The sequence below is a fragment of the Oncorhynchus tshawytscha genome, linkage group LG34 (genome assembly GCF_018296145.1).
Source record: "Oncorhynchus tshawytscha isolate Ot180627B linkage group LG34, Otsh_v2.0, whole genome shotgun sequence".
NCBI lineage: Eukaryota > Metazoa > Chordata > Actinopteri > Salmoniformes > Salmonidae > Oncorhynchus > Oncorhynchus tshawytscha.
The window spans coordinates 7,492,854-7,519,289 of NC_056462.1; the positions used below are offsets into that span (position 1 = coordinate 7,492,854).

The 26,436-nt window shown below is 40.5% G+C and overlaps 4 protein-coding genes across 6 annotated transcripts in view; 3 read left to right on the forward strand and 1 right to left on the reverse strand.

The window, feature by feature from the left end:
• Window positions 1-26,436, reverse strand: part of LOC112231812 (lecithin retinol acyltransferase) — a 61,406-nt gene that overhangs the window by 29,414 nt on the left and 5,556 nt on the right. The window contains exons 4-6 of one of the 2 annotated variants that reach the window (XM_024398607.2): window positions 22,806-22,943; window positions 12,605-12,685; window positions 10,038-10,149 (exon numbers count right to left, since the gene is read on the reverse strand). In XM_024398607.2, the coding sequence (XP_024254375.2) occupies window positions 12,666-12,685; window positions 22,806-22,943 (158 nt within the window). In that variant the 3' untranslated portion in view covers window positions 10,038-10,149; window positions 12,605-12,665. The remainder of the gene's footprint in view (window positions 1-10,037; window positions 10,150-12,604; window positions 12,686-22,805; window positions 22,944-26,436) is intronic. The other variant, XM_042312097.1, reaches the window with a different exon arrangement.
• Window positions 1,888-9,533, forward strand: LOC112231595 (pleiotropic regulator 1-like). 2 transcript variants are annotated; one of them, XM_042312094.1, is made up of 15 exons: window positions 1,888-2,034; window positions 2,347-2,453; window positions 5,129-5,259; window positions 5,376-5,429; window positions 5,755-5,848; window positions 6,116-6,209; window positions 6,340-6,441; window positions 6,704-6,796; window positions 7,368-7,517; window positions 7,661-7,762; window positions 7,863-7,977; window positions 8,262-8,370; window positions 8,527-8,666; window positions 9,038-9,231; window positions 9,462-9,533. In XM_042312094.1, exons 1-15 carry the CDS (start codon window positions 2,026-2,028, stop codon window positions 9,519-9,521), a joined length of 1,554 nt encoding a protein of 517 aa, XP_042168028.1. In that variant the 5' UTR covers window positions 1,888-2,025; the 3' UTR covers window positions 9,522-9,533. The 2 variants fall into 2 exon arrangements, with proteins under 2 accessions (XP_042168028.1, XP_042168029.1); XM_042312095.1 differs by having other exon boundaries at window positions 1,889-2,034; window positions 7,863-7,965.
• Window positions 13,151-17,370, forward strand: LOC112231810 (E3 ubiquitin-protein ligase TRIM39). Its single transcript, XM_024398603.2, has 2 exons — window positions 13,151-13,732; window positions 14,001-17,370. Exon 2 carries the CDS (start codon window positions 14,003-14,005, stop codon window positions 15,623-15,625), a length of 1,623 nt encoding a protein of 540 aa, XP_024254371.1. The 5' UTR covers window positions 13,151-13,732; window positions 14,001-14,002; the 3' UTR covers window positions 15,626-17,370.
• On the forward strand, window positions 20,943-22,775 carry LOC112242583 (pleiotropic regulator 1-like). The gene is made up of 4 exons (XM_024410467.2): window positions 20,943-21,089; window positions 21,246-21,385; window positions 21,759-21,952; window positions 22,182-22,775. Exons 2-4 carry the CDS (start codon window positions 21,349-21,351, stop codon window positions 22,239-22,241), a joined length of 291 nt encoding a protein of 96 aa, XP_024266235.2. The 5' UTR covers window positions 20,943-21,089; window positions 21,246-21,348; the 3' UTR covers window positions 22,242-22,775.

Here is a 26,436-nt window from a genome sequence, read left to right on the forward strand (position 1 = left end):
TGATTGAAATACTACCTGCCCTCCAGTACACATAACAGCACCCGATGTAAAAAAAACAAAAAGCATCAATGAAAACAACCACCCGAGCCACGGCCTGTTCACCCCGCTATCATCCAGAAGGCGAAGTCAGTACAGGTGCGTCAAAGCTGGGGCCCGAGAGACTGAAAAACAGCTTCTATCTTAAGGTCATCAGACTGTTAAACAGCCATCACTAACTGGCTTCCTCCCGGTTACTCAACCCTGCACCTTAGAGGCTGCTGAACTATACATAGACTTGGAATCACTGGCCACTTTAATAATGGAACACTAGTCACTTTAATAATGGAACACTAGTCACTTTAATAATGGAACACTAGTCACTTTAATAATGTTTACATACTGCTTTACTCGTCTCATATTTATATATTGTATTCTATTCTACTGTCTTTTAATGAATGCCACTCCGACATTGCTCAATCTAATATTTATATTTTCTTAATTCCATTCTTTTACTTTTAGATTTGTGTGTATTGTTGTGAATTGATAGATAATACTGCACTATTGGAGCTAAGAACACAAGCATTTCGCTACACCCACAATAACATCTGTTAAGTATGTGTATTGTACCAATGACATTTGATTTGATTTGAAATACACATTGAAAATTGCCAAATGCAGAGGTGTGTCTTGAATTTAGAATTGAGTGTATTAGACACATATTAATCAATGTACTTTCCTTGGCAAACATTGTCCAAGTACCATAGTTTCCAAAGGTTTTCAAAAGGCAGTGTTGACCTATTCAGAACATAAAGCACACGATGTCACAGGAAGGCCAAAAAGATCAACCACCCGAGCCACGGCCTGTTCACCCCACTATCATCCAGAAGGCGAGGTCAGTACAGGTGCGTCAAAGCTGGGACCGAGAGACTGAAAAACAGCTTCTATCTCAAGGCCATCAGACTGTGAAACAGCCATCACTAGCACATTAGAGGCTGCTGCCTATAGGCATAGACTAGGAATCCCTGGCCACTTTAAGGAATGGAACACTAGTCGCTTTAATAATGTTTACATATCTTGCATTACTCATCTCATATGTATATACTGTATTCTATACTATTCTACGGTATCTTAGTCATTGATGTTTACATATCTTGCATTACTCGTCTCATATGTATATACTGTATTCTACACTATTCTAAGGTATGTTAGCCACTTAATATTTCCATATCTGGCATTACTCATCTGATGTTTATACTGTTTTCTATACTATTCTACGGTATCTCATTCACTTAATAATGTTTCCATATCTTGCATTACTCATCTCATATGTACATACTGTATTCTACACTATTCTAAGGTATGTTAGCCACTTAATGTTTACATATCTGGCATTACTCATCTGATGTTTATACTGTTTTCTATACTATTCTACAGTATCTTAGTCCGTTCTGCTCTGACAGCGCTCGTCCCTATACTGTACAGTATATAGTCTTAATTCATTCCTACTTAGATTTGTGTGTATTGGGTAAATGTTGTGTAATTTGTTTGATATTACTGCACTGTTGGAACTAGAAGCACAAGCATTTCGCTACACTCGCAATAACATCTGCTAATCATGTGTATGTGACCAATAACATTTGATTGGATCAAGTCAGGATGAAATCCAAATAGACAATTTGAAGTGTTCGAAAGCCACAACAACAACAACGGGCCTAGGCTTTACATGTGATTAGGGCTTAAAATGTAAATAAGGCCTTGAAAATAAGGCCTGAATTGTTATGTTGGGTTAAGCAGCGCTGCAGAATTAATCAAATACTTGTACCGTAAATGTTACTAGATGTGGCCATGGAGTGGCGCTCATCGTCAGGGGGAGAAAAACAAATTTAACCCGGAAATGAACACGTGAACCGTATTGTTTACATCCGGTGCATCGGAACAAGCATCTGCGTTTGTTTAGAAAGCTGGACCTAGCTAAATTTCTACATCTGTTTTATCTAAAGTTTTTTTTTACAGATCGGAAGGGTATCTGGCTAAATAACATCAGAAATGACTGAGGTGTGTGCTCATTCGTGCATCTTCATGTCAGTAAAGCTGAAATAACTTTAGGTGTAGCTGACGCGCCACTACCTAACGTTAGCATGATGCCTAGTCTATTTGAAGCACACTTAAAATAATTCAATTTGGGAAATTAATATTAGTCGGATCAACTTTATATATACATCTAGCCCAAGTAACATCCGCGGATGTGGTATCGTGGAGTTGAGATATACTTGGCAAGCTAGCATGTATCATGAATATGTAGCTACAGTAGGTAACTAGCAATGACAGATATTGATGTTGTCGAAATCCGTGTATTTTATTTTTCAGGATGTGCAAAAGCACTCTGTGCACACGCTCGTGTTCAGGTCCCTCAAGAGAACTCATGATATGTTTGTGGCTGACCATGCCAAACCAGTCTCCTTGGATGAAACAAGGTACTCGTGTTTTGTAAAACAATATGCTGTCTTTGTTCTCCCATCTAGCTAACGTTACTCGTTTCTGTGTGCGATAAAGATCAGCTGTGTGTGGGTGGGTCCTGTATGTGTGTTCAGGATAGACATAATAGTTTCCGAAGCTACACTTGCTTACAGCTGCGCAGGGGGTCGTACAAGCTTTCTGTTTAGATTAAGATACCGGGACCCAGCGCATCTTAGAAACCCTATCTCCACCCAGGGATGAGAAATTCGTTGTACTCCGAATTGGCCCATCATCCAGTAAAATACAATGTTATTTGTCACATGCTTCGTAAACAACACGTGTAGTGAAATGCTTACGTACAGGTCTTATTTACTATTCTTTTACAAAAATGCACAATTAAAGATATAAATATTAAATAGAAATAGTAACACGAGGAATAAATACACAGTGAATAACCAGTAAAAATAACATGGCTATATACAGGGAGTACCAGTACAGAGTAGAATGTGCAAGGATACAAGGTTGAGATCTATGTACATATAGGTAGGGACTAGGCAAAAGGATAGATAGACTAGCAGCAGTGTATGTGGTGAGTGTGAAAGTGTACGGTTCAGTGTGTGCGCCTGTTACTTGTGTGTAGGTAGAGTCCACTGTGTGCTCATAGGGGAGTTAGTGAAAACAAGTATGTGTGTGTAGGTAGAGTCCACTGTGTGCTCATAGGGGAGTTAGTGAAAACAAGTAGGGGTGTCAGTGTAATACGCATGTGAGTTACACTTTTTTATTGAACCTTTATTTAACTAGGAAACTCAGTTAAGAACACATTCTTATTTACAATGACGGCCTACTCCGGCCAAACCCAAACCATGCTGGGCCAATTGTGCACCGCCCTACGGGACTCCCAGTCATGGCCGGTTGTGATACAGCCTGGAATCGAACTAGGGTCTGTAGTGGCGCCTCTAGAACTGAGACGCAGTGCCTTAGACCGCTTTAAGTAAACTGACGTTTTCATCATGCTAGATAGCAGTAGCCACACAGCCATTATGGAATGGCACGTCTCATTGAACAACATAGGAGCTGATTGGCTGACATATTTCACCTTTAATTGTACGACAAAGCTTTTAAAAAAGTATACAGTGCCAGTCAAAAGTTTGGACACACGTTCAAGGGTTTTTCTTTATATTTATTATTTTCAAAACTATGAAGTAACACATGGAATCATGTAGTAACCAAAAGATTTGAGATTCTTCAAAGTAGCCAACCATTGCCTTGATGACAGCTTTGCACACGCTTGGCATTCTCTCAACCAGCTTCATGAGGTAGTCACCTGGAATGCATTTCAAATAACAGGTGTACCTTGTTAAATGTTAATTTGTGGAATTTCTTTCCTTAATGCGTTTGAGCCATTCAGTTGTGTTGTGACAAGGTAGGGGTGGTATACAGAAGATAGCCTTTTACCAAATAGGACTAAGTCCAAATAAGCAAAGATAAATGACAGTCCATCATTACTTTAAGACATGAAGTCAATCCAGAAAATGTCAAGAACTTTGAACGTTTCTTCAAGTGCAGTCGCAAAAATCATCAAGCTCTATGATAAAACTGTCTCTAATGAGGACTGCCATAGGAAAGGAAGACCCAGAGTTACCTCTGCTGCAGAAGATAAGTTCATTAGCGTTACAAGCCTCAGAAATTGCAGCCCAAATAAATGCTACAGAGTTCAAGTAAAAGACACATCTCAACATCAACTGTTCAGAGGAGACTGTATGAATCAGGCCTTCATGGTCGAATTGCTGCAAACAAACCACTACTAAAGGATACCAATAATAAGACTTGCTTGGACCAAGGAACACGAGCAATGGACATTAGACCGGTGGAAATCTGTCCTTTGGTCTGATGAGTCCAAATTTGAGATGTTTGATATCCGCATGTGTAGTTCCCACCATGAAGCATAGAGGAGGTGGTGTGATGGTGCTTTGTTGGTGACACTGTTGGTAAATATTTATAATTCGAGGTACACTTGACCAGCATGACTACCACAGCATTCTACAGCGATATCCCATCTGGTTTTGGTTTAGTGGGACTATCATTTGTTTTTCAACAGGACAATAACCCAACACACCTCCAGGCTGTGTAAGGGCTATTTGACCAAGAAGGAGAGTGATGGAGTGTAGCGTCAGATGACCTGGCCTCCATAATCACCCGACCTCAACCCAATTAAGATGGTTTTGGATTAGTTGGACCACAGATTGAAGGAAAAGCAGCCAACAAGTGCTCAGCATAAGTGGGAATTCCTTCAAGACTGTTGGAAAATCGTTCTAGGTAAAGCTGGTTGAGAGAATGCCAAGAGTGTGCAAAGCTGTCATCAAGGCAAAGCGTGGCTACTTTGAAGAATCTAAAATCTTAAATATATTTTGATTTGTTTAACAGTTTCTTGGCTACTACATGCTTCCGTGTGTTATATCATAGTCAAGATGTCTTTACTATTATTCTACAGTGTATAAAATAGTATAAAATAAAGAAAAACCCTTGAATGAGTAGGTGTGTCCAAACTTTTGGCTGGTACTGTGTATATATATATATTGTGAATCACCTATACGTTTGAAAAGATCAAGATGTGATTTTTAGGCCATATCGCCCACCCCTACTTTCATGCTCTGATATGTTCAACTGAGTTAACTAGCGTTTCCCTTCGTAGTCACAAGGTGAAGATGGCAGCGAAGCTCAGGGCAGACTACAGTGCCGTTCTACACATGCCCGTTCTGAAAGAGGGCAAGGACAGACCACTGGGCTCCAACATGCCTGGCAATCAGAACTATGCCCAACCTGGTAAGAATGCCATCACTTCAACATCAATCATTGACAAATCATTATTGATTTCATGGGCAATGAATGAGAGCAAAACCTCCCAAGTATTTCTCATTTATAACCCTCTGGTCTTCCAGGTGATGATCCAGAGTACTTGATCACTGGGACACACGCATACCCCTCAGGACCTGGTAATTACAACAGTCTTACCCAGGGTTCCCTTACTCTGGTCCTGGAGAGGTACTGGGGTGCAGGCTTTCGTTCCAGCCCTATCCTAACACCTGATTTCAGCGAATCATGGCTGGAGATCATGCTTATTTGAATCTGGTGTGTTAAATGATGGGTCGGGAAAAAAACCTGCACACCCAGTATCTCTCCAGGACCAGACTTGGAGAACCCTCCCTCTGGTCTAACCCCATGCAATGCTACTGTTGCATGCAAAACCACATTCGTTCATATTGTGTCCTCGGGGGGTGTTACGTGACCTTTATAACGCTGTGTATTGTCGTTCCCCAGGGGTGGCTCTGACGGCGGACACTCAGATACATAGGAACCCCAGTGAGGGGGGAGTTCACGCCATGGCTCTTGCCCTGCCGCCATCACAAGCCAGGTACTTCCTTTCAGATGATGCACCGTAGATGTGTCGAAGTGAGAAGACACCAGAGCAAACGGAATTCAATAGTCCACGTCAGGCAGTCTGTACTTCCCCGCAATTCCGTAGCACCACAACCTCCTGTACAGACCCCAGATGTTAGAGACATGAACAAAGTGTTATTGTAACCAAGCAACACGGGACTCCAATCGGGGTTGCCTATCTTATTAGGAGTGCACTTTGAGACCATCCAGCATCCATTTCTTTTTGTGTGTGTAATTGCAGGCTGGACGCCAGTCGCACTGCAGCTGGTGTCGGGGACATTCACAGAAACGCAGGGGGGGCAGAGAGGTCTCCTGCTCCTCACTCGCACGCTATGGTGGGGTAACGCTCTCCGATACGTATCATTACACTTCGCATGCATTTCTGCACCAACCTTCCATTCAGTCTTGTATGATATAATGCTACCACTGTGAATAATACTAATCGTTTTTCTGTCTTATTTCTAGTCTCTTTTGGAAGGAGGCGGCACCAAAAACTCGTCCCTCGTTGCCAGAAAAGCCCCCACTATGCCCAAGCCCCAGTGGCACGCTCCATGGAAGCTGTTTCGGGTAAAGGACGTCGTTTTGTCATGTCAAGGGCTTCTGAATGCACTTACTTCCTCTACAGTCCACACACTTTATCAAATGCACAGGGCACACTCAGAAAAAGCTTGGATGTTTTGTAAGGAACTGTCCCTAGTCCTTCGAACGCACTACAATTATCGTAGAATATCTTCATGCAAGGCCTATGCGTTTTAAGATAACTTCATGTGTATTGACTTGCTCCCTGTTTTGTGTGGTAACTGATACAGGTTTGCTTTATCCCTTCCAGGTCATCAGTGGTCATCTTGGCTGGGTGAGGTCCATTGCCGTAGAGCCCGGCAACCAGTGGTTTGTGACAGGCGCTGGCGACAGAACCATTAAGGTGAGTACAGAGAGAGACCGAGAGATCTGTAACTTCTAAACAGCGGTTTTGAGGCTGGTGTACAAAACCGAAAGTAAAAGATGCAAAAATTAAACTTAAGAATGGGATGCATAGAAATAGTGCACATAGAACAGATATACCGCTTCTTCTACTTGCTTTCAATGAGAAATCTACAACTAGCATTTCTATGTGAATTTGGTCGGGTCCCCCCAAAAAGTTACATTTTGCAGCTTTAAAGGAAGAGTAACACCTTTGTTTTATCAGTGTGTGTGATTGACAGGAGAGATGTGACCAATACAATTTGTTTGATTTGATTTGAGATGATGAGAGGGGCTACGTTTTTACCACTATCATCACTACAGGGACTGAAGAATGGGTAGATCGCCTCTGTAAAGGTGCAGCCAGTGAAACAGATATGATAATAAGAAGTGACATCATAAGGGTTTTGGGACACCCATTTGATCTATTCAATGTCAGTCAACTGGTGGCATTTAGTCATGTATCTCGTAATACGTGAGCTATAAGTTCGCCCGTGACGTCAAATCCCCATTGTTTCTCATTCTCCTGACAGATCTGGGACCTAGCCAGTGGGAAGCTAAAACTCTCCCTAACGGGACACATCAGCACAGTGCGCGGCGTGGCCGTGAGCACCCGGAGCCCCTACCTGTTCTCCTGCGGCGAGGACAAGCAGGTCAAGTGCTGGGATCTGGAGTACAACAAGGTATTGTACTAGTACCCTTTCATTTCTGCTTTACTTTATATGATGTGTTACAATGGACTGTTGGTCCATTATTATCTAGTTAAGTATTTAGTATAGTTACGCCCACTCATTTCTGCTCTACCTCACTTTCACATTTTTTTTAGGTTATCAGGCACTACCACGGCCACCTCAGCGCCGTGTACGACTTGGACCTGCACCCAACCATCGACGTGCTGGTCACATGCAGCCGAGATGCCACAGCCAGGGTAAGTCTTGCTAATTACTAGTTGTCTTAACTTTCAAAAACGTTATTTTAGTGGAACATTTGAGTGTATTGGGAGATCAATATGAAATCTCTGTCTATAGGTGTGGGATATCAGGAGCAAAGCCAACGTGCACACCCTATCCGGACACACCAACACAGTGGCCACAGTCAGATGCCAGGCCGCCGAACCGCAGATCATCACAGGTACGGACAAGGGTATGTTACAACTGCTTTGCCTTGCTGTGTCCATATATTGGCTAGTTGACTCACTCCAAACTACCATCAATGGCTTATCATCTTGTTACATTCTATTATGAGCTGGCGCAAGGAGAAATCAGGATTTTTTCATTCGGACCTTTTCTCCTGGGTCATGTTCAGTAGGGAAAAAAATAGGATAGAACACTTGAACTTGTCCGAATAAGAACGCAGCGTTTTATTGTTAGTTTCAAAACATATTGCTACGGTGTGACCTGAACACGACCTGGCTCTTTCCGTTCCAGGGAGCCACGACTCTACCATCAGGCTATGGGATCTGATAGCTGGGAAGACCAGAGCCACTCTCACCAATCACAAGAAGTCTGTCAGAGCACTGGCCCTACATCCCAGACAGTACGTCACTTCCTCATACGTGGTAAACGGTGATGCATATGTTGCACCCAAGTTCGTCATCTTTTGTTATCTAGTTGTAGTTAATGATAGGCTCGCTCATTTTATTTGTGCGTTTTGAATTATGGCACTGAACCATTGGTTGGCTGAATGTTACAGGTATACCTTAGCCTCTGGCTCTGCCGACAACATCAAGCAGTGGACGTTCCCAGACGGCAACTTCATCCAGAACCTCTCTGGACACAACGCCATCATCAACGCAATGGCGGTCAACTCAGACGGCGTGCTGGTATCAGGAGGTATGAAAACGTCCTTTACATTTTCCAACAGGGATATCCTTGTCCCATCGCGCACTGGCGACTCGTGTTTGAACAAAAAATATCTTGTATATATGTTGCGATTGAAATACAGTTTTGAGCCTCTGTCAGGATGACTGGGTCAGATTATTTCTAGTCATAGTACATTGAATGATTGCTTCGAAAGCGCACAACTAAAGATGGGCAACAAATGAAAGGGAAGTGGTAACTGCAGAGGCTGGAAGCAAATATATTGAATGGCTAAGTGATAGGAAATCCTACATACGGCTAGATCCTAGACACCGCTGTCTATCTATGCCGATGTCTTGATCTAGATACAGATAATCCTTACATCTTTTTATTGTCTCCGTTAGCTGACAACGGCACCATTCACCTGTGGGACTGGCGGACCGGCTACAACTTCCAGCGTATCCACGCCGCCGTGCAGCCCGGCTCACTGGACAGCGAATCGGGGATCTTCGCCTGCATGTTCGACCACTCGGAGAGCAGGCTGATCACGGCCGAGGCCGACAAGACCATCAAGGTGTACAAAGAGGACGACACGGCGGTAGGGAAATACTTGTATCCTGTGCTGTATAGCTACACAAGTTTTTGTTGATTTGAGATGTGATTCAATAATGGACGTGTTAATTACAACCTCATACAAAGTGGATGTTTCTTCAGTCAGGGAAAATGACAGTCACTAAAACATTGCTAAGCTAATGAAACTGTGGTATTACTTTGAGTACTTCATAAGTTCTTGTTTCTGACTAGGGTGGGATTGTTTTTTTCTTTCAGACCGAGGAAAGCCACCCAATCAACTGGAAACCGGAAATCCTCAAGAGGAAAAGATTCTAGTTTTGCAACAAACAAAAAAATACATTAATTTCTGTTGTCAATATTCCCATCAATAGAACTCCCATAATTTTTTAAAGAAGAATATTCGCACAAAAACGAGTTGGCTTTTAAATGTAGTCCTTATTCTAAGTACAATTTTGCGATCTTCAATGTACAATGTTAGTCCAACAAAGCAGCCATTTTGGACAGCCAATAACTTTCCAGAATGTTTGTTCTTGATGATGAATGCTCTCTCATATCTCTGGTCACTCTCGTCCACCATGAGAAGCCACTTCTCAGCTTAGTGTACACATAGTCCCCACTCGGGTCAAATCTAGTAAACGTGTGGAAAATTCAAGATTTTCTCATCATTAGAAAGGTTTTCTTTTATTTCTTTATTTCAGAAACACCAACTGTATATACAAGAGAAATGTAATTTGTTGTGCAATCTGGTGTATGAAAAATCACTGTATGATTAACAGAACCATAAAAAGAAAAAGAAAATGTTGCATCTCATTTTCGTGAAGCGTGACTCACCCATAGTGTTTGCAGCTGTTTGCATTGATCTCCCAGTATCCGTCATCTCCTGGGTGGTCCTGGAGCTCTACTGTATTCCTGGTTTCACTGATAACATGGAACTTCTGCTCACCTGTTAGACAAAGCAGATGTTCACTGTAACAAAACTACTGTATATGGTAATTTGGGGTATTATCAACAGTGAAATACTCTTTTACTGTAGCATACTGTAAATGATGGGCCATTGTGGGAAAATGTGGGCGGGGAAATAATTGGTCTATTTTGAGTGGTACTGTAATTCCAACCCACATAATTCAGTATCTGTACTGTATCATTGGGAGTGCCAAAAATGGTATTGTTTCTGGCTTAACATATTTGAGGCTTTGTAAGAGGCTATATTGCACCTGTGAGTGAGAATGCTGTACCAATTTAAGTCCTATAGGGTTATAGTGCCCCATCAATTTAAAATGTATAGGGGACAGATTGGAGTGGGGCAAGTCTTCAACCTTAAATGGTTGCACATTTTGCCATGTCCTGTTTTCCCCTGTAGTCGCTGCCAGTTTGGAAGCTTCTAGAAGTGCAAATGTTATAAGACACCAACTATGCAGTAATGTGTAAACACTTAGCAGCCAACCTGCTTGCACCAATCCCTTGTAATTACAGTAAACCATTTTTATCAGTCATTATGATTACGCTAATATTCACTTTTTTAACAGTATAATAATCAATGTTACGGTATTGTACTGTCATTACACAGTACTTGCTTTGATACTGTATTTATATTACAGAATTTGACTTGCCACAGTAAGTTACTGTCAAATTCAGCAATTCCTTTACAGTGTAAATTAACTCACCAACGTGCATTAAAGGGGAAATATGCAGTTTCTACATCAATTGTTAGCCTTTTAAATGAATTATAAATACCCATTCATTCTTGAAGAATATAACTCACAAATCCAGTCCACTTTGATATCTTGATAATATGCAGCTCTTTAAAAGGGCAAGTTCACAGATGAAACAACAAAACGATTTCCCTGCCTCTGTTTTGGTAAAAACTGAGGGATGGGCCTGGAGAAATGTAAACACTCTCAGATTAATAGACAGCTATGGTTACAAGGACTGACCATCAGTGATATAAAAATGATTGTTTTAACCATGATATGGTATAGTGTTTGTTTACATTTACAATGTTTACAAACATTGGCGAAAAACAAGCTTATATTTTGGGTTCTCAAGGAGTGTGACAGTTGAACTGAACTCATAAGTTATTCAAGAATCAATGGATATATATATATATATATATATATTATAATATAATATATATTATATATATATATATATATATATATATATATTATATATATATATATATTATATATATATATATATATATACACTACTGGTCAAAAGTTTTAGACCTACTCATTCAAGGGTTTTTACTTTTGTTACTATGTTCTACATTGTAGAATAATGGTGAAGGCATCAAAACTATTAAATAACATAGTGACATACAGACACAAACCCATGTTCAAGATTAAACTGATCCTCTCTTGCCCCACAGCTCACAAAGAAAAGAGGACATCACAAAGAAAAGGCCAGGGTGAGGACATTGATTGTTTTCTTTAATTAATATGCAAAAAAAGGTTTAACATTTCTGTTAAATAACAAAAACTCATGAAGGGAATAGAGATACAGTCATAGGGAATCACATTTTCTATGGATACAGTTTTACAAACTCAGTAAGCAGTAATGACTCAACGTTGCCACAATGTAGGGATTGTCAGTTATGATCATGCATTGCCTCTGACATGACAACTTCAGTACTTGTAGGACCTGCCTTTCATACATTAGAGTAATATCAAACATCCTCAGAGTAAGTGGCTCATTCATATTTGATCCACCGTAGTAACCTGATCCTGTTATCGGGCGTGGGACAACAGCTTGCACAAATTTAGAATAAAAAATAATGTCCATGCAAGAACAAGGTGTGATGGAGTTATTTCAGACAGAAAAGTGCCTGCTAATCATCTGTTATGCTAGTCAGTTGTATTTGTCAAAATTGTATTAAAAAGGAGCAAGTAGCAACCATGATCGTCTTTATCACAATCTAAAAATAAATTTGATGCACAAACACTTGTAGTGTACAGTAATAATGTTTAATGACAGGGGTGACATGGAACGCATTTGAAAAATCTCTAACAATACTGTCACCCACAAGAGGCTAAACAAAACATACTTTACAACCTGTAAACTAGAACCAAACTGCACTAACAGTATTTTTGACTGAAGTACTTTTGTTATATAAAAAAGGTGTTTCAAAAAGGCATTGTGCTTAAAGAAAACTTTTTAAAAAACAAAGCTTTCATGTAGTGTGCCATATATTAATAAACAGGTTTTCAAAAATATTGTAGACTCTGACTGGAATGATATCATGGTAAACCTGCTACACATGGAATAAAGAAAACGCTTGGAATGTCTTTTGGTTTCCGTCTTCTGGTTTGGTCAAGCAAAAGTCCCTCCTCCATGAGTCTACAACAATAAACAAATGGAGTGTTAAACTTTCTGTTGGAAAAGTATTGCTAACTCACCCTGGGCTTCATCTCACGACCGTCTCCATCTGCCTCGGGCCGATCCCATCCCTCCATATTCTTACTGTTCTCTACAAACTCCTAAAAGCGAGAGGGAGAGGAAGAAGAGGGTGGATGTGTGTTGGTGTTGAGACAATAGCGGGCAAGTATCGTAAACGCTAACAAGGCAAGTTCAGTGTAATATGTGCAGAGAAACACTATTTAACATATAGAAATGGATTAACGTGGTATTCTGTAAAACCATTCAGGTACATTAGACACTTCTTTAGGCACCACAAGCAGCAGAAGCAGGATTTCAACAAACAGAAAACACATTGAGCTTAAGTTCTCCACCCAATGTCTGACTTGACTTGGTAGAATTGAAAGTGAGTATGTTTAAAGGAATAATCTGAAAATAATATTTCCTGCTCCTTATGTAGCCCTTGAAGTCAAATGACCTCATGACCTCATGAGTGGAATAGTATTCATATGTTTCAACAAGCCCAAACTCCAGTGTTGCTATGTCAAACAGTTTTGTTGTATTTCAGTCTTCTGTGATGTATATAAAGTAATATTGGAATGTAAAACTCAATATGTATTACATTTCAACTCTGTATCTGACATGGTATATGTCTATTATTTTTGTTAAGCCCAAAACCATGTGTGTGAGGTGTATACTTTTGTTTCAAAATAGATTTGTTAAAGACTAACAAGAAATACTGTGTGAACCTGATTTAGCCCACTGCAGTAAAAGGCTATTAATGATCAAATCTACCAAACAGTATGTGTTCATCCCCTGTGAATTCTATTGTAGTTGATGACTTTAGAATACCTTCAATACATCTGCAGTAATTCCTTGTTTAACATTTCTGATTCACACTTTTGTATCAAGGATGAAGAGAGATCAGCCATGTGAAGGGTTAATTCTGTTCCGGAGCACAGAGCAGCACTGGGTGGGGAGGAGCATGCAACGTCACTTTACTGAAGTGAAACTGAAGTTGCTAGGCGTACTGTACGTTGCCAACACAAACAAACGGTCTCACACTCTTCACTCTCTCAATATAAGACAGCTACACAGTCTGTTTCTTTTAATACTACAGTACTGATAAATCGGAGAAAGTGCCCACCCTCTTTCACACACAGATACAGGTGAGCACAGAATTACAAGGGCAGGTGAAGATGCATTCTACTGTGTGAATTCTTGTATTCTAATGAATTCCTTTATTCTGCGGTTTTCTTTTATCCTGTTTGCTTCTACATTACGTTTATCTTTATTTTGTACATTGACAAATTTATACTGTATGTTGTATGGTTAAACAACTTTAATCAGCATTGGTTAGATTCTCTAAATTCCGTGTTGACAGTGGCACTAAAACTATTGAGAGAAATAATTTATAGTCCCATCTTCTCTGTCTAGATATGGCTTCCTCCACTATTCTCCAGTCTGAAGAGCAGTTCCTGTGCTCTGTCTGTCTGGATGTGTTCACTGAGCCAGTCACCACTTCATGTGGACACAACTTCTGCATGGCCTGTATCAGAAAGTACTGGAATAGCAAGGACCTGTACCAATGTCCACTGTGTCAGGAGAAATTCTCCAGACGACCTAAGCTTCGTGTCAACACAACTTTCAGAAAGGTTGTAGAGAATTTTAAAAAGAGGAGAGATATAGGTAGAGATGGGCCCCGTCCCGAACCTGGAAAAGTGTCCTGTGACGTCTGCACTGGGATGAAGCGCAAGGCCCTTATGTCCTGCCTGGTGTGTCAGACCTCTTACTGTGAGACTCACCTGGAGCCTCATCAGATAGCCTCACCCTTAAAGAGACACAAACTGATCGACCCTGTGGAGAACCTGGAAGACAGGATGTGTAAGAAGCATGACAGACTCCTGGAGCTGTTCTGTAGGACTGACCAGACATGTGTGTGTCAGTTCTGCACTGAGGCAGACCACAAGACTCATGACACTGTCTCTATAGAGGAAGAGTGTGGAGAGAGGAAGGCTCAGCTGGGGAAAACTGAGGCAGAAGTGCAGCTAATTATCCAGGAGAGACTGAAGAAGGTTAAAAAGATCAGACTCTCTGTAGTTCGTAGAAAGAGAGATGCAAAGAGAGAGATAGAAAACAGTGTACAAGTCTTTACTGCTCTGGTGCGCTCCATTGAGAAAAGCCAGGCTGAGCTGATTGAGGTGATTGAGGAGAAGCAGAAAGCAGTAGAGAGGCAGGCTGAAGGGCTCATTAAAGAACTGGAGCAGGACATCACTGAGCTAAAGAGGAGAAGAACTGATCTGAAGCAGCTCTCACACACTGAGGACCACCTCCAACTTCTTCAGAGCTTCCTATCCCTAGAGTGCAAACTTCCACCCACCAAGGACTGGTCTGAGATCAGTGTTCACAGTGATCTGTGTGTGGGGACTGTGAGGAGAGCTGTGTCCCAGCTGGAGGAGATACTGAATAAAGAGATGGAGAAGCTGCCTGAAGTCAAACTGAAGATGATTCAGCAGTATGCAGTGGATGTGACTCTGGACCCTGATACAGCATGTTCCATTCTCATCCTGTCTGAAGATGGGAAACAAGTGAGAACTGGAGACATACCACAGAATCTTCCTGACAATCCAAAAAGGTTTGCTGTTCATCGATTTGTCCTTGGAAAGGATGGCTTCTCCTCAGGACGATTTTACTATGAGGTGACGGTTAAGGGGAAGGCTAGATGGAATTTAGGAGTGGCCAGAGAGTCCACTGAAAGGAAGCGGAATATTATACTGAGACCTGAGGATGGACTCTGGGCTGTGACCCAAAGGGATGAGAATGATAGCTCTAACTTCCTCCTTTTCCTCCTCTCCATGATAAAGAAGCCCCAGAAGGTGGGGGTGTTTGTGGACTATGAGGAGGGTCTGGTCTCCTTTTATGATGTGAAGGCCAAGTCTCATATCTACTCTTACACTGGCTACACCTTTACAGAGAAACTCTTTCCATTCTTTGGCCCCTCTGATAATGATGGTCAAAACTCAGCCCCTCTCATCATCTCTCCTGTCAATCACACACAATGATTAAACAATGCAGAGGGAACAGTTAATTAACTAATTACATTCACATATCATTAAATATATTTAGTCAGTTGACATGACATGTGATTAGAATGTCCATGGATGTCCTCTGAAATCTCATAGCGAATTAAAAATGGAAACTTCTTTACTCTTCAGGGACAGATTGAATATTACTGGGGGAGGGGTGCCACAAAATAGGGGAAGGTTGTCAAACCTTTTTTATTGCTTTGAGTAAGGCACAGGGGAGGGTAGTGCATTTTTGCCCTGGTTTACATTCGCCATTCTTCTCATATTTTCTCTATAAACAATGGCTTGACTTACTTTTAATATTAAGTTTAGAAAAAGTTTAGAAACATTTGGGAAAGGTTTGGTATGGTGTGGCTACTAAGCTTTAGCAGGCCTATGATATGAAGGCAGTGCGCCCCTGTCACGTTGTAAAAATGATTGGAGACAGGCGCAGGAATACGTAACACCTCAAGCCATTGTAAATCTTAAGGCAGCAGACAAATCTTTTGTCCTGTCAGTGGAGGATTGGAATGTATGGTTGGCCTATGGAGAACCTACCGCAGAACTGTAACATGGAAAAAATGGACCTGGTACATTTTATATGGTACATATTTTATCAGCCGAAATGATGGTAACGATGCTAGATGAAATATGAAAATGAATGTCGTTTTTGTTATGTTATTAATAGTTAAATGACAACAATATAACGGAAAGATTGTAACTTGAAAAGTTGTGATAATATGTACATGATGTTAACATGTGTAGAAAATATCCAGATCAAAGAGAATATTTTTGTAACAATTAACTATTATTTTAGTTGTCTAACGAGACCATAGTACATTGTGATACCTTGCCTCGTAACTAGATACGCCCCAGAGAACTTGCCATATAGACCAAAATGCCCCTTTGTGACCTGGGGGTATAAGAATTTACATACCACAGTAAAATGGACCACAGCTGCAGCGTGATCGAAGATAGTCACAACCCCACAAACGCAACATGAGGAAGAGGACAAAGGAAACTCTTAACAATCATGTGGACAATCAGAGACTTACACCCGGTAACGAAGGAGACACATCCATCGGAAGAAAAGGGCTTCGGCCATCCTATCCCAATAAGCGGAACTCGGTCCACGAAAAGACACCCAACGGAGACCTTCAACAAGTAAATACATTCATTATAATTCTGACCCATAAGAGCGGCAGTTTGGGGCAAGGTGTTAGAGCTCAACTAAGCAGGTTACAAATGTATCCAAGTGTGCTTTTATCTTGTTCGCTCTCTCTCTCTCTTTCTATTGGTGTTGGTCCGCTAGGGACCAGTTTCATTGTATTAAGTTCTAATCAATGGCCAAGACTGTTTGTGTATGTGTATCTTATATTATCATTTAGCTTGTTAGTAAATAAATAATCAACTCAATTTGTGTGGTACGGAATGATTTAGTGAGACCCGGGTTTGTGCAGATTTAAGAATTATGCGAAGTTCAGAATGAGACTTGAGAGGAAATAAATTAATTGCCGGCTGCTATGAAATCGATATTCTGATATTCTTTGAGTTAATTTGGGAAACGTTAAACAAACTTTTCTCATGGTGCCCCAGGTTACCGAGTTAATGGTTGCCTGATTTATCTAATCACGTAATTATAAACACAGTTAATTATTCAATGAATATCAGTCGTCAGATTAATGACCAACTTTACATGTGTATTTGATCTTGTGTCCTCAAAAGAGACAATACTTCAGCAATTTATAATCATTTTTACCAGTGAACCTTTCTTGGAGGATGCAGCATTATTAGATATTATTTATCCTCTCATGATAAATAATTACTGCTGTGACCACTGTGCTGGAAATGTTTGATGTTTGTGCTTTTCTAATAGCTCATTTATATGTTCCATTCATGTGCTTTTCTAATAACCCTTTTCTGTGTTCATGCAAGTGACTGACTGGAAAAATCCTCACCATCAGTAGTTTCACTTTGGCAGTACGCCCAGAACTTTGTTTTGAGAACTAAATATATCTCAGATTCAAGATCTCAGCTTAGAGAGAAGAAGCCTCGTGAAGTATTTGTCACGTTGGCATAACTGATTCGGGAGACCGGCGCAGGAATGCGTAATAGGGTTTTTTATTATACCCAAATTACGACGTGCCGTGTAAAGGCCCGGGGACGACGACCAAACAAACACGCAACAAAACACAGGGTGGAAACCCAAAACAAAAGAGCGAGGAGTACCTTGAATAAATAACACACGCGCACAATGATTAACTGCAAAATCCACAATGGCACGAAAGCCAAAACACACAGCTCGGGTACTCACACGCACCAATGGACATTGTAACAATAATGGACAGCCCAATGGAAACCAAAGGGCACACTTATACAAGTACTAATCAGTGGAATAGGGGAGGTTGGTCATTGTTAGTGAATGTACATTATAGGTTTCTGGTTAAATTTGTAACAACAAGGGCATTTTCATTGACAGACTTGAAAGCCAGATCAGTGATTATTGCAACACAAAAAAAAGCAGGTTAAACTAATTTGAAAAAATAATGAAATTATTAGTGGGTCTTATGATTGTGGAAGGCTTATATTTAGCCACAGTATAATTCCACAAGCCCTGCATTCATTATATTATTGCTGACTGTTTGAAATACAGTCTACTTTACCTTTCATTGTACGACAAAGCTTCTTTTTTTTAAAGTATACAGTGCCAGTCAAACGTTTGGACACACGTACTCATTCAAGGGTTTTTCTTTATATTTACTATTTTCAAATCTATGAAATAACACATATGGAATTATGTAATGCATTTCAATTAACAGGTGTACTTTGTTAAAAGTTAATTTGTGGAATTTCTTTCTTTAATGCGTTTGAACCAATCAGTTGTGTTGTGACAAGGTAGGGGAGGTATATAGAAGATAGCCCTATTTGGTAAAAGACCAAGAACAGCTCAAATAAGCAAAGAGAAATGACAGTCCATCATTACTTTAAGACATGGTCAGTCATTACGGAAAATGTCCAGATCTTTGAATGTTTCGTCAAATGCAGTTTCAAGAACCATCAAGCTCTATGATGAAACTTGCTCTAATGAGGACCGCCACAGTAAAGGAAGACCCAGAGTTACCTCTGCTGCAGAGGGTAAGTTCATTGGAGTTACAAGCCCCAGAAATTGCAGCCCAAATAAATGCTTCACAGAGTTAAGGTAACAGACAGATCTCAACATCAACTGTTCAGAGGAGATTGCGTGAATCAGGCCTTCATGGTCGAATTGCTGCATGGTTTGATGAGTCCAAATGTGAGATTTTTGGCTCCAACCACCGTGTCTTTGTGAGATGCAGAGTAGGTGAACGGTGATGGAGTGCTGCATCAGATGACCTGGCCTCCACAATCACCCGACCTAAACACAATTAAGATGGTTTGAGATGAGTTGGACCGCAGAGTGAAGAAAAAGCAGCCAACAAGTGCTCAGCATAAGTGGGAACTGCTTCAAACTGTTGGAAATTCATTCCAGGTAAAGCTGGTTGAGAGAATGCCAAGAGCGTGCAAAGCTGTCATCAAGGCAAAGCGTGGCTACTTTGAAGAATCTAAAATCTTAAATATATTTTGATTTGTTTAACAGTTTCTTGGTTACTACATTTTTCCATATGTGTTATTTCATTGTTTTGATGTCCAGACCACTGGGCTCCAACATGCATGGCAATCAGAACTATGCCCAACCTGGTAAGAATGCCATCACTTCAACATCAATCATTGACAAATCATTATTGATTTCCCTAAGTCTAAATATTGCTGTTACATTGCACAACCTTCAATGTTATGTCATAATTCTGAACAATTCTGGCAAATTAATTACAGTCTTTGTTAGGAAGAAATGGACTTCACACAGTTTGCAATTGGCCAGGCAGCACAAACTGCTGCATATACCCTGACTCTGCTTGCACAGAACGCAAAAGAAGTGACACAATTTCCCTAGTTAAAAGAAATTCATGTAGCAGGCAATATTAACTAAATATGCAGGGTTAAAAATATATACTTGTGTATTGATTTTAAGAAAGGCATTGATGTTTATGGTTAGGTACACATTGGTGCAACGACAGTGCTTTTTTCGCAAATGCGCTTGTTAAATCATCACCCATTTGGCGAAGTAGGCTGTAATTCGTTGATAAGTTAAAAGGCACCGCATCGATTATATGCAACGCAGGACAAGCTAGATAAACTAGTAATATCATCAAATGTGTAGTTAACTAGTGATTATGTTAAGATTGATTGTTTTTATAAGATACGTTTAATGCTAGCTAGCACCTTACCTTGGCTCCTTGCTGCACTCGTGTAACAGGCAGTCAGCCTGCCACGCAGTCTCCTCGTGGAGTGCAATGTAATCGGCCATAATCGGTGTCCAAAAATGCCGATTACCGATTGTTATGAAAACTTGAAAATCGGCCTTAATTAAATCGGCCATTCCGATTAAATCGGTTGACCTCTACTGTGTATTGTCGTCCACAGGGCTGGCTCTGACGGCTGACACTCAGATACATAGGAACCCCAGTGAGTTCATGCCATGGCTCTTGCCCTGCCACCATAACAATCCATGTATTTCCTTCAGATGATGCACAGTAGATCTGTCAAAGGGGAAAGACACCAGAGCAAACGGAATTCAATAGTCCACGTTAGACATTCGTCTGTTTGACACAGAACTTCCCCGCAATTCCGTAGCACCACAACCTCCTGTACAGACCCCAGATGTTAGAGACATTAACAAAGTGTTATTGAATCCAAGCAACACCAGACTCCAATCAGGGTTGCCTATCTTATTAGGAGTGCACTTTGACACCATCCAGCATCCATTTTATTTTTTTGTTACCCCTCCTCACGGTGGGGTAACGCTCTCTGATATGTATCATTAGTACTACACACCTTTTTTTTGCGTCTGCTAACTTTTCGCATGCATTTCTGCACCAACATCCCACCAATATGACATCAGTCTTGTATGATATAATGCTACCACTATGAATAATATTCATTTTCTGTCTTATTTCTAGTCTCTTTTGGAAGGAGGCGGCACCAAGAACTCGTCCCTCGTTGCCAGAAAAGCCCCCACTATGCCCAAGCCCCAGTGGCACGCTCCATGGAAGCTGTTTCGGGTAAAGGACCCGACCAAATTTACATAGAAATGCTAGTTGTAGATTTCTCATTGAAAGCAAGTAGAAGAAGCAGTATATCTGTTCTATGTTCAGTAGGGAAAAAATAGGATAGAACACTTGAACTTGTCCGAATAAGAACGCAGCGTTTTATTGTTAGTTTCAAAACATATTGCTACGGTGTGACCTGAACACGACCTGGCTCTTTCCGTTCCAGGGAGCCACGACTCTACCATCAGGCTATGGGATCTGATAGCTGGGAAGACCAGAGCCACTCTCACCAATCACAAGAAGTCTGTCAGAGCACTGGCCCTACATCCCAGACAGTACGTCACTTCCTCATACGTGGTAAACGGTGATGCATATGTTGCACCCAAGTTCGTCATCTTTTGTTATCTAGTTGTAGTTAATGATAGGCTCGCTCATTTTATTTGTGCGTTTTGAATTATGGCACTGAACCATTGGTTGGCTGAATGTTACAGGTATACCTTAGCCTCTGGCTCTGCCGACAACATCAAGCAGTGGACGTTCCCAGACGGCAACTTCATCCAGAACCTCTCTGGACACAACGCCATCATCAACGCAATGGCGGTCAACTCAGACGGCGTGCTGGTATCAGGAGGTATGAAAACGTCCTTTACTTTTTCCAACAGGGATATCCTTGTCCCATCGCGCACTGGCGACTCTTGTTTGAACAAAAAATATCTTGTATATATGTTGCGATTGAAATAGGCAGTTTTGAGCCTCTGTCAGGATGATTTGGTCAGATTATTTCTAGTCATAGTACATTGAATGATTGCTTCGAAAGCGCACAACTAAAGATGGGCAACAAATGAAAGGGAAGTGGTAACTGCAGAGGCTGGAAGCAAATATATTGAATGGCTAAGTGATAGGAAATCCTACATACGGCTAGATCCTAGACACCGCTGTCTATCTATGCCGATGTCTTGATCTAGATACAGCTAATCCTTACATCTTTTTATTGTCTCCGTTAGCTGACAACGGCACCATTCACCTGTGGGACTGGCGGACCGGCTACAACTTCCAGCGTATCCACGCCGCCGTGCAGCCCGGCTCACTGGACAGCGAATCGGGGATCTTCGCCTGCATGTTCGACCACTCGGAGAGCAGGCTGATCACGGCCGAGGCCGACAAGACCATCAAGGTGTACAAAGAGAACGACACGGCGGTAGGGAAATACTTGTATCCTGTGCTGTAAAAACACACGTTTTTGTTGATTTGAGATGTGATTCAGTAATGGACGTGTTAATTACAACCTCATACAAAGTGGATGTTTCTTCAGTCAGGGAAAATGACAGTCACTAAAACATTGCTAAGCTAATGAAACTGTGGTATTACTTTGAGTACTTCATAAGTTCCTTGTTTCTGACTAGGGTGGGATTGTTTTTTTCTTTCAGACCGAGGAAAGCCACCCAATCAACTGGAAACCGGAAATCCTCAAGAGGAAAAGATTCTAGTTTTGCAACAAACAAAAAAATACATTAATTAATTTCTGTCAATATTCCCATCAATAGAACTCCCATAATTTTTTAAAGAAGAATATTCACACAAAAACGAGTTGGCTTTTATTTTTGCTGTAATTTTGGGGGTTTTCAATGTAGTCCTTATTCTAAGTACCATTTTGCGATCTTCAATGTACAATGTTAGTCCAACAAAGCAGCCATTTTGGACAGCCAATAACATTCTGGAAGGTTATTTGTTATTGATGATGAATGCTCTCTCATATCTCTGGTCACTCTCGTCCACCATGAGAAGCCACTTCTCAGCTCCGTAAGAGCTCGCCTTAGTGTACACATAGTCCCCACTCGGGTCAAATCTAGTAAATGTGTGGAAAATTCCAAGATTTTATCATCATTAGAAAGGTTTTCTTTTATTTCTTTTAAACACCAACTGTATATACAAGAGAAACGTAATTTGTTGTGCAATCTGGTGTATGAAATAAATCACTGTATGATTAACAGAACCATAAAAATAAAAAACATGTTGGATCTCATTTTGAATTTCCGTGAAGCGTGACTCACCCATGTAACGATTGGTGACAACATTCCCATCGTGTTTGGAGCTGTTTGCATTGATCTCCCAGTATCCGTCATCTCCTGGGTGGTCCTGGAGCTCAACGGTATTCCTGGTTTCACTGATAACATGGAACTTCTGCTCACCTGTTAGACAAAGCAGATGTTCACTGTAACAAAACTACTTTATACGGTAATTTGGGGTATTATCAACAGTGAAATACTCTTTTACTGTAGCATATTGTAAATTATGGGCCACTGTGGGAAAATGTGGGCGGGGAAATAATTGGTCTATTTTGAGTGGTACTGTAATTCCAACCCACATAATACAGTGTCTGTACTGTATCATTGGAGTGCCAAAAATGGTATTGTTGTCTCTGGCTTATTAACATATTTGAGGCTTTGTAAGAGGCTATATTGCACCTGTGAGTGAGAATGCTGTACCAATTTAAGTCCTATGTGGTTATAGTGCGCCATCAATTTAAAATGTATAGGGGACAGATTGGAGTGGGGCAAGTCTTCAACCTTAAATGGTTGCACATTTTGCCATGTCCTGTTTTCCCCTGTAGTCGCTGCCAGTTTGGAAGCTTCCAGAAGTGCAAATGTTATAAGACACCAACTATTCATTAATATGCAGTAATGTGTAAACACTTAGCAGCCAACCTGCTTGCACCAATCCCTTGTAATTACAGTAAACCATTTTTATCAGTCATTATGATTACGCTAATATTCACTTTTTTAACAGTATAATCAATGTTACGGTATTGTACTGTCATTACACAGTACTTGCTTTGATACTGTATTTATATTACAGAATTTGACTTGCCACAGTAAGTTAGTCAAATTCAGCAACCCCTTTACAGTGTAAATTAACTCACCAACGTGCATTAAAGGGGAAATATGCAGTTTCTACATCAATCGTTAGCCTTTTAAATGAATTATAAATACCCATTCATTCTTGAAGAATATAACTCATAAATCCAGTCCACTTTGATATCTTGATAATATGCAGCTCTTTAAAAGGGCAAGTTCACAGATGAAACAACAAAACGATTTCCCTGCCTCTGTTTTGGTAAAAACTGAGGGATGGGCCTGGAGAAATGTAAACACTCAGATTAATAGACAGCTATGGTTACAAGGACTGACCATCAGTGATATAAAAATGATTGTTTTAACCATGATATGGTATAGTGTTTGTTTACATTTACAATGTTTACAAACATTGGCGAAAAACAAGCTTATATTTTGGGTTCTCAAGGAGTGTGACAGTTGAACTGAACTCATAAGTTATTCAAGAATCAATGGAGATATATATATATATATATATACACTACTGGTCAAAAGTTTTAGACCTACTCATTCAAGGGTTTTTACTTTTGTTACCATGTTCTACATTGTAGAATAATGGTGAAGGCATCAAAACGATTAAATAACATAGTGACATACAGACACAAACCCATGTTCAAGATTAAACTGATCCTCTCTTGCCCCACAGCTCTCACAAAGAAAAGAGGACATTGATTGTTTTCTTTAATTAATATGCAAAAAAAGGTTTAACATTTCTGTTAAATAACAAAAACTCATGAAGGGAATAGAGATACAGTCATAGGGAATCACGTTTTCTATGGATACAGTTTTACAAACTCAGTAAGCAGTAATGACTCAATGTTGCCACAATTTAGGGATTGTCAGTTATGATCATGCATAAGTTGTTTGCTTAGAAATTCTAAGGACAATTAGGAGGCCTGCGTCTTGTGACCGTAGCGAGCGTGTAGGTATGTACGGCAGGACCAAATTGGAAAGCTAGGTAGGAGCAAGCCCATGTAATGCTTTGAAGGTTAGCAGTAGAACCTTGAAATCAGCACTTGCCTTAACAGTAAGCCAGTGTAGGGAGGCTAGCATGGTATAATATGATCACATTTTTTGGTTCTAGTCAGGATTTTAACAGCCGTATTTAGCACTAACTGAAGTTTATTTAGTGCTTTATCCGGGTAGCTGGAAAGTAGAGCATTGCAGTAGTCCAACCTAGAAGTAACAAAAGCATGGATTAATTTTTCTGCATCCTTTTTGGACAGAAAGTTTCAGATTTTTGCAATATTTCATAGATGGGGAAAAAAGCTGTCCTTGAAACAGTCTTGATATGTTCTTCAAAAGAGAGATGAGGGCCCAGAGTAACACCGAGGTCCTTCAGTTTTATTTGAGACAACTGTACAACCATCAAGATTAATTGTCAGATTCAACAGAAGATCTCTTTGTTTCTTGCGACCTAGAACAAGCATCTGTTTTGTCCGAGTTTAAAAGTAGAACGTTTGCAGCCATCCACTTCCTCATGCCTGAAACACAGGCTTCTAACGAGAGCAATTTTGGGGCTTCACTATGTTTCATTGAAATGTATAGCTGTGTGTCATCCGCATATCAGTGAAAGTTAACATTATGTTTTCGAATGACATCCCCAAGAGGTAAAATATATAGTGAAAACAATAGTGGTCCTAAAACGGAACCTTGAGGAACACCGAAATTTACAGTTGATTTGCCAGAGGACAAACCATTCACAGAGACAAACTGATATTTTTCCCGACAGATAAGATCTAAACCAGGCCAAAACTTGTCTGTGTAGACCAATTTGGGTTTCCAATCTCTCCCAATGAATGTGGTGATCGATGGTATCAATAGCAGCACTAAGGTCGAGCAGCATGAGGACAGATGCAGAGCCTCGGTCTGACGCCATTAAAAGGTAATTTACCACCTTCACAAGTGCAGTCTCAGTGCTAGGATGGGGTCTAAAACCAGAATGAAGCATTTCGCATACATTGTTTGTCTTCAGGAAGGCAGTGAGTTGCTGCGTAACAGCTTTTTCTAAAATGTTTGAGAGGAATGGAAGATTCCATATAGGCCGATAGCCAAAAATATAATCAACTTTTTCAAGAGAGGCTTTATTACTGACACTTTTAGTGAGTTTGGTACACATCGGTGGATAGAGAGCCGTTTATTATGTTCAACATAGGAGGGCCAAGCACAGGAAGCAGCTCTTTCAGTAGTTTAGTTGGAATATGGTCCAGTATGCAGCTTGAAGGTTTAGAGGCCATGATTATTTTCATCATTGTGTCAAGAGATATAGTACTAAAACACTTTAGTGTCTCCCTTTATCCTAGGTCCTGGTAGAGTTGCGCAGACTCAGGACAACGGAGCATTGGAGGAATACACAGATTTAAAAAGGAGTCCGTAATTTGCTTTCTAATGATCATGATCTTTTCCTCAAAGAAGTTCATGAATTTATTACTGCTGAAGTGAAAGCCATCTTCTCTTGGGGAATGCTGCTTTTTAGTTAGCTTTGCGGACAGTAACAAAAATACATTTTGGATTGTTCTTATTTTCCTCAATTAAGTTGGAAAAATAGGATGATCGAGCAGCAGTGAGGGCTCTTTGATGCTGCACGGTACTGTCTTTCCAAGCTGGTCGGAAGACTTCCAGTTTGGTGTGGCGCCAATTCCATTCCAATTTTCTGGAAGCTTGCTTCAGAGCTCAGGTATTTTCTGTATTCCAGGGAGCTAGTTTCTTATGACAAATATTTTTAGTTTTTAGATGGAACTGCATCTAGGGTATTGCGCACAGTTAAATTGAGTTCCTCAGTTAGGTGGTT